Genomic DNA, 8806 nt, shown 5'->3' with positions numbered 1-8806 from the left:
ACACACACACACACCCACACACCCACACACACACCACCCAGAGGTCATCTATCTGTCTCCCCCATCGCCGCAGAGCCTTCCCTCACTGTCACCAGCAGCACATACGCCATAGAGAGAGGAAACTGCGCCCTTCCCCTCTGCCTTTCTCCCTTTCACTCTATTGGCATTTTAGAGGAGAAGAAAATGACAAGTGAGCTCTAAATCCTCATTGATCTTTCCCTTCTTCTCTCCTCTCCTCCTCATCTCTCGCTCTCTCTATCTCTCGCTCTATCTCTCTCTCCATCCAAACAGAGGATTACGCAACCGGAGGAGCGGGGAGAAGCCGGGGGCCGGTAGACGCCTCCACTCTCCTGCACTGAATCCTTAAGTAAGCCCCCCACCCACCCCCCGTACTATCACACCAGCCCCATATGCAGCAGAAGCTATGTCTTCAGTCCCCTCACAGTTACCACAGCAACAGCATTGGAATCCTCCATCCGCTATTTTTTTCCATCATTCTCTTCTTTTTCCTTTTTGTGGTGAGCGTGCCTTCCTCCTACCCCTTTGCAAGAGGAGGCTTCTCCTTTAAATGCCAATCAATCGTGCAACTACACCCACCCACCCACCCCCCGACACCAGCATCACCACCCAAAATAATATCCCCACCCACTTGCTGCGAAGGAATCTTCCTGCTTTGTGAAGACACCGATGTAGAACACACCCTAGTACTTTTCCCCCCTAGCCCCCCACCGATGTAGAACACACCCTAGTACTCCCAATCCCCCCCCCCCCCCCGCTCCCCTCCATTTTGTTAACTTGTCACAGTATGAAAATCAAACTTAAAAACTGACACAAAAGAGCGGCTAGCCAGCAACGCTCTCGGCTGATCACATGGCCACTCTGGCTGAGGGAAGAGGAGAGATAACAGGACGTTGTTATATGGGCGATGTTGGAGCGTGCCCACTGAGCGCGGGATGAAATATTGAGTTCAGGGGAGGTTATTGGATTTTCCATGTTACGGTCGGGATTAAAGAATATCTGCTGGGAGACTTGCGCAGAAAAGGGGGAGAGCTGATGGAAATCCTTTATCTCACGTCAAGGTTAGCAAACCAGCACGGCTGGCTCCACTACAGAAAAGCTTTTACGCTATGGAATTGCCCATCAACCAGTGATTTGGTTTATCCCCCTCCCCTCCCCACACACACACACACAAACACACCGGACCAATCCTGATATGGGAATGGAGGGCCGTTCATATGCATCAGTTTCACAGCCTCCTAATTTGCGGTGGAATTGCAGCCCATCCTTCCCTCATAAAGCCACATCAGCCCTTCTGTTGACAATCTGCAGCACAAGGCGGCAAAGCCCAGAGGCCATCTTTGTCAGTGCGAGAGGCAGAGAGCGGCATTCCAATTAAGGTGGTGCAGCTATCAGAGGGACAGGTATCTGCTCCATCAGCTGGGCTGGGGAGAGGGTGCAGAGGGGGGTGGGGGTTGTGGTGGTGGTAGACTGGGGAGGGTGGGGGGCTATAGCATGATGTGTACACAAAGGCTAATGTCTGTGTGCAGTGATAGCATCCTGCCAGAGATTGAATGCACTGGGAAAAAGCTATCTGTTACTGATGGGCTCGAGGGAGGGGCGTGGTGGGGTGGATGTCAGCCCTGGGTGTGACTCTGCATTAAATCTAAACTGATCTAAACGCGGAAATCGATGGGCATGCACAGGGCAGGAAAGTACCGAGCCATTTCAATTAAAGTTGTCAAATTAGTCATACTGCCATAGCAGTGAAAGATACAGAGGGAGGGAGAGAGAGAAAAAATATATATATAGAGAGAGAGAGAGGAGAGGAGAGGAGAGGAGAGGAGAGGAGAGGGAGAAAGGGACAGAGAGAGCAAGTACAGAGGAGAATGAAAAACATGGTGTGCATACCAACATTCCCTTCAGCCCCTGCTAATGCCGCTGATGCGCTACACTTGCTATGAAAATAGATGAAAAAAGCAACAGGATCTGCAGAGGGAGGAGTGAGAGTATGTGTATGAGAGAGGGAGGGGGAGAGAGAGAGAGAAAAGGAGAGAAAAAGAGAAGAGAGAGAGAAAGATAGGAAGAAAAGACATTTTTTGTGTGTGGCGGCGAGACCTCTCAACACTAATCCCCAGTGTCCTCCAGTCTGGGATCACAGAGCACCGCCATCAAAAGCTTCCACCGTGACACATCGTGTGCCAAGCGCACGAGTCCCGGCACGCCAGTGTGTGCGTGTGTGTGTGTGTGTGTGTGTGTGTGTGTATATATATGTGTGTGTGTGTGTGTGTGCGTGTGTGTGTGTGTGTGTGTGTGTGCGTGTGTGTGTGCGTGTGTGCGTGTGTGTGTGTGTGTGTGTGTGTGTGTGTGTGTGTGTGTGTGTGCGTGTGTGTGTGTGCGTGTGTGTGTGTGTGTGCGTGTGCGTGCCACATGTTCCCCAACAACAGCTAGCGTCTGTCTTGCTACACAACATCCCTACAGCAGAAGGCAGAGGCTGCAATGCATGGGGATATGGGTTAAAAAGACAGGCAAACAGGAGCCAGAGGGAGGCTGGGTAGGGTTGCTGAAGTGATATGATGGAGGTGTAGCTCCACCATGCCTGCAGTTGTGCACCGTCTCCTACAGCAGGATTAGCCTCTCGGGCGCCGAGCAACGCAGCGGAGGGGAGAGGGGAGAAGTGGGCCAGAGCCGGCTGGGTGATTGACATGGGAGGCGCGGCACCTTGGGCACAGTAAAGGCCTGATGTCGGCTAGCAGATGGAGGAGGGCTGGCCTGCTTTTGTATGCTTCATATAGAGTAGCAACCAACCCCCTCACCCCCACCCTTCATCTGACTGACACACACATGCACACAGATACACACACATACACAAATATACACACTCACACACACACACACACCCATCACATCACAGCACTTTCCATGTCATTACCCTATTTCCTTTGACAAGAGGGAATTTCATGGGGCCAGCTGGGTTAACGATGCTGGCTCCTTTCAGACAAAATTCCAGGTTTCTGGAGGCCCTCCCATGTCTTCAGGGCTTGATGCATGGGAATTCCTGTTTGCCAAGCTCTTAGCAAAGACTTAGTTGGCAGACACAGGGTCTATCTTTAAGCTAAGTCTAAATCCACAGGGAACAAGCCATACCTCCAACTCCAGCTCTTTCTAGAACAAAAAGCCCTCCTCAAGGCACCCCACAGCTGCAGTAACCCTACCGCTCCCCAATGGTACACATTTCAGTCTGCCAAACAATAGCTTCCCTATAGACCGCTCCGACGGGCCAACCGCGCACCAAATTGGATGGCTAACCTTCAACTTCTGCTGGGCCTTCTACTTCAACCTCATTGAAAGGCCATCTCCTCGCTGCTACTCTGCCTCATGTGAACGCCATACAAAAGAAGGGAACCTGAGGTCAGAGGTCACGGAGGAGGAGAATGGTGGAGGTCAGGGGGATGGTGGTGAGGAGTGTGGGGAAGCAGCAATCCCCCCCCCCCCCCCCTGGGCCGGGGACCTCTGGGAACGAGCCTTGACACATTCCCCCTTCGCCTTCCACCCTGCCCCCAACCCAGTGGCGCAGGGATGCAGGAGAAGACCCATCACTGAGCCCCGTGAGGAGGGAACAAAGCAGCCCTTCTGACACCCCTCCCACACCCCACGTGGCGTGACACCACTGGCCATGACCCCTGAAAAAGTCCACCCCCCCCACCTCCATCACCACCTCCACCACCATCACTACCACTTCAGCAAGTGCTTCTTGAGAGCTGCCTCATTTCCATATCTCAACAGCTGCCAGGCCTGCCTCCCTCCAACCTCATCCATATGCACTCATCACCACCACAGATCAGTCAGATAAAGCTCCACATAGAGAGCATCTCAAATGGGCCTTGCGCGCAGGACTTAAAGACAGCTACAGCCTCCTTTAAACCCTACAGCCTTGTGGACAGCCGGCCTGTTATTTTCACAGCACTCTCTCCTGCTTGTTTGGAAACATGACCTTAATAATGTGAACATGTTTCTGTGTCAGTGCCGGACCGGGCTCTCGTGGGAGGCTCTCTCGTAAATCCTCGGGCACGTGGCCGGCGGCCCTGTCTGACGACACTTTGGGCCCATCAGTGTGATGAAATAAAAGCAGCGTAATCCATGCGGCCACTAATACCTAGTCGTAACCTCCAGCTGAGACGCGCGTCCCCTGCATTGGCACCCAGAAAAGGCAGGCCGCCGCCAGCGCCAGTGCACCCCTGAGTGCCTGTGACCTGTCCGGTGGGCCTGTCTGATTAAAAGTCCAGATTGATTTGGGCTTGTAAATCCCAAACAGGCCCTCGACAAGCGACGCTACCACAGCACCTGATGAGGTCAGCCCAATCAATGGGCAGAAGCCCTTGCGATGGGGACACTCAATCTGCACCTCCCCACAAACAACAATAAAGATATACTGCATCAGAGAGAGAGAGAGAGAAAGGGACAGAGAGAAGGGGGTGGGGGAAGAGACAGGGAGAGAAACAGAGAGAGAAAGAGAGAGAGAAAGAGAGAGAATGAGAACCTGCATTCATATAATGAGTAGAGGACATTTCCATCACATAACAACAGGTTATTATGCCACCCTACCACACTCAAACAGCACCAGGATGCATTGCTCTCTGGAACGAAACTAACAAAGACAGCTGCCATTTTCCCATTTTCACCCTGAAGCAGGCAGACATGGCATGAGAATCGGCCTGTGTGCATACCGGAGCACATTCTTTAGAAGTCATTATTTTAAGTTCAAAGGTTTTTTTTAACCTGTTCGGATGTTTGGGTATGGCATGGGTGTGATTTGGGGCTTACAGCAAATATTCTTTTGAAAGGGGCTCACCAAGTCCCTTGACTGTTGTCTCACTACCTTCCGGAAAAAAAAAAACATAAAGCTCTTTTTTCTTCACCCTCGAAAGAGCACTTTGCCTATCAACCGGCACATCTCCACACAGACCAATCAGATCAAAGAACTTGAGCAGAGATTAAAGAGCTCAGGGATTTGGGAAGCCCCAAATTCTCATTCAGCTTTTTAAAACACTCTGCTTGTGGAAAATGAGTAAATCATGCTACACTGACTCTAGAGTATACTGCAAATCACAACAAAATATGACATTTTACCTGTTATTATGATTTTAAAAGTGCTATTTAAAATTTCAAAAGAATATTTATTGCAGCTATAATAATATAGACAAAATATCCACATTTAGGTCAACCATAGCATTTTTACAGCTGTGATATATTCAGCATCTGTCTGAGAAGAATGGTAGGCACCAAGAGAGAGAGTCGCTCCATGACGTGAATCTAAACTGAGCAATCCAACACAAACTGCACAGTGCACACTAACAACACAGTTTACAGTAATCAGGTCAATAGGCTAGAATGCAATGCCCCTGGGGGATTTAACTGCATGGCCACCCATGTACTCTCCCACAATATGAGGCCCTCTCTCTCTCTCTGCCTCACAGCACAGGCCTCTATTGCCGGCTAGACAACCGAGCTAAGTGGATGGTCTGATTGGTCAGTCGCAGTGGGTTGAGGGACACCACTAATGGCTATATTAGGATGCTGCTGGGCCGGTGGACTGCTCAGGTTTTCCCCTTGCGGCGAATGAGCATGAAGCCACATGTATAGCATGACCCAACGCCGTCTGTCTGAAATCAAGCGCCGCTCGAGCTAAGCCGAGCATGTCGCACTCATATGTGCTCCTTCAGCAGATGCTCAAAACCTTCTAAGTGATAGAGTAGAGCACAGCACAAGCGTGCAGATAATCAAAGGAATCAGTGGAGGGAGAGGGGCCATATGACCAAGCTTTGGCTTTGGCTAGATATGGACAATAATAGATGTGAGGACGTCAAAGGAGCTGCATCTATCAACCACACTAAAATGCAGGCGCTACAACAAGCACACTAAAATGCAGGCGCTACAACAAGCACACTAAAATGCAGGCGCTACAACAAGCACACTAAAATGCAGGCGCTACAACAAGCACACTAAAATGCAGGAGCTACAACAAGCACACTAAAATGCAGGCGCTACAACAAGCACACTAAAATGCAGGCGCTACAACAAGCACACTAAAATGCAGGCGCTACAACAAGCACACTAAAATGCAGGCGCTACAACAAGCACACTAAAATGCAGGAGCTACAACAAGCACACTAAAATGCAGGCGCTACAACAAGCACACTAAAATGCAGGCGCTACAACAAGCACACTAAAATGCAGGCGCTACAACAAGCACACTAAAATGCAGGCGCTACAACAAGCACACTAAAATGCAGGCGCTACAACAAGCACACTAAAATGCAGGAGCTACAACAAGCACACTACAACATTAAACATACAAAAGTGGTTACAGTAGAACCATATGGAAAGTTAACATAAGTTCTGAATTCGAAGCGAAGTTAAAGGAATAGAGATTTGTATTAGCCTGGTTGGCATTCTCTTCGCCCAGACAAAATTAATTAAGTGTTTGTACCCAAATTAGGCCACTTGTTAATCATTTGGTGTGATTTGCATAAAGCCATCATGACTAGACGTCTATTACAGCCACAGTCTTCAGACATCTCTCTAAGCATGATTCAAAGAACTGTTGAGGTTCACACGTTTCTTCCCAGGTTATATTGACTATAGCTGAGAAGGGAGGTGCTGAGTGTTGACATCAGTAATGCAAAACCAGGCAGAGGGAGAAATGAACCAAAACAAATAGGTCCATGCAAGGGATGTTCACCAGACAACTTTCACTTCCACGTATGGCCCAGAATAACATATTAAATGATCACGGCTGAGTCAGCTTAGAAAAAGATGCTAATCAGCCAGCAAATGGAGGTCACGGCACCCTAGACTGCAAACCCTAGACACGGCACCCTAGACTGCAAATGACCCACTTTCCAACATACGATGCAGTCATTAATCTGTGCATGTTAGGCCACCTTGCCCTTGCTGTTTGATTAGTGGAGTATGGGCAAAGCTAATCAACTCCTAAGCATCTGAGCCCAGATTGGCATCCTACCACTGCGTACTAGCTCACTTTAGATGTCACATGTGGGTCCAAATCTGACAGGAACGCTGGACATCACACTGTTGATACAACCATAAGGTAAAGCAGGCCATGCAATACGGATCACAAGACAAAGAACACAAATAGGATAGATAGAAGTGAAGTAAAGATAGGGATCTGAATTTTAGTGGTGTTATGGTGATTTCATTTTTTTACCAGACTGATTTCACTGTGTAATTTCATTATAACTGACTGACATGATCTTGTTTAGCACAATGACAACAGGGCTACTCCATGGTATAAAAATATGTAATGCATGCCGTGTCAGTAATATCATATCCATGCATCACATATTCATTGCACTTACCACGGTAGGCTCTCACCTACCACAAATACAAAGAGCAAATACTTCCTATTAAATATCTGCAATAATGAAACGGTAAAGATTTACCTGATGTGTCCCACAAGCTCAACTCTACCCGCTGGTCCTCGAGTTCCAGACAAGCGGTGTAGTTCTCAAATACGGTGGGTACATATGTCTGCACAACAGCAAAGAACCTTATCACAAACAGGTAGGGTAACGACGTGATGCCACTGCTGGGCAGTCAAATAAACTACATAATACTCGATTAAGAAATAAAATTGCAGTTAATTAAAAAAGGTCAAATAAACTAATGATAGCATACACAAGAGATTAAAATGTGAGTAAAAACCACAGCAGATTCTGAAAACCAACCCGTCTAAGACATATGGCACGAACATGAGCTCCCTAATTGAGGGATGCAACTACTAGGCTCCTGACTCAACTTTAAACATCATTAACAACAGGTTAGATACCGTCAAACTGCCTTAAATTGTCTATCATAAATAGCTCCACATGAACGAAGAAAACAGTAAAATTTAATTTAGCCTTTTCGTTCTCAAACATGATATTCCAGTACCTCGGGATAGCAGTCCTTCGCCAGCACTTGTAACATTGCCGTTTTTCCGCATTGGACATCTCCAACAAGCACCAGTTTACATCTCACCACCATCGGCTGAGTGTTTCTTCTTTCTTTCATGATTATGTTTAAATGCGTAATGTTCAAACGCTAAAATATACGAAAACGATAAAACTCGGAACACAAAAGCCACGGACAGAAATGATGCGAGATCGGGTTCAGTGCGTACTCCTAGAAAGATACCCGCAGTTGATGTGATTGAAGTAAGTGCCGCAGCGTTTTATACACGGCATCAGCAGCCAATGGGCTCACGGGATTTATTCCTGACTGTGTCACATTTGGTTCCACTGCCCCTGGATGCATTTTCCCCAAGATCAACTCATTCGGGAAAGTTGGAATTCAACATGATGGAATTACGAACACTACAAGAATGAAATAAAGCCTTTATTATTTCCCATTTTGCTAAATCGCCTATCTTATTCAGTCAGTCATTTCTCCCCCTGAACTCGTTAAGGTTATTTAAAACGAATTGTATCTTCTTAAAACCTCTAAATAGGTTATCTTATTAGAAATAACACAGGATATTGAAGGCTATAAAACAAGATTTTCTTTGATACAAATATCATTTGACGTTGCCCTGTCATTTTCTTTCAGCTCATTGGTCTCGTGGGGGTTTTACTGTCTTTAGACTGAATCATCAGATTGACAGCTGATTGTAAATCGATTGGTGGATTCGTGGACAATTAAACCCACAGACCATTTTATTCCTCCCTAATGAACTCTTTTTCATGTTGAGGGGGCTGTGTGTGTTTGTTTTAACACCTCACCTGCCATTCCTCTAGTGCAATACACAACA

General features: G+C 47.6%; 1 protein-coding gene across 1 annotated transcript in view; it reads right to left on the bottom strand.

The window, feature by feature from the left end:
* rnd1b (Rho family GTPase 1b) overlaps positions 1-8179 on the bottom strand; it is a 10139-nt gene extending 1960 nt beyond the window's left edge. Inside the window, exons 1-2 of the mRNA XM_076276201.1 lie at positions 7951-8179; positions 7461-7548 (exon numbers count right to left, since the gene is read on the bottom strand). Coding sequence (XP_076132316.1) covers positions 7461-7548; positions 7951-8070 — 208 coding nt within the window. The 5' untranslated portion in view covers positions 8071-8179. The remainder of the gene's footprint in view (positions 1-7460; positions 7549-7950) is intronic.
* Between the last annotated feature and the right edge of the window lie 627 nt (positions 8180-8806).

The sequence above is a fragment of the Alosa pseudoharengus genome, unplaced genomic scaffold (genome assembly GCF_046254945.1).
Source record: "Alosa pseudoharengus isolate Yale_2024_CS ecotype anadromous, Long Island Sound unplaced genomic scaffold, YU_APseudo_1.1 YU_APseudo_1.1_scf_9, whole genome shotgun sequence".
Lineage (NCBI taxonomy): Eukaryota > Metazoa > Chordata > Actinopteri > Clupeiformes > Clupeidae > Alosa > Alosa pseudoharengus.
This window is presented reverse-complemented; position numbering and strand designations above follow the sequence as displayed.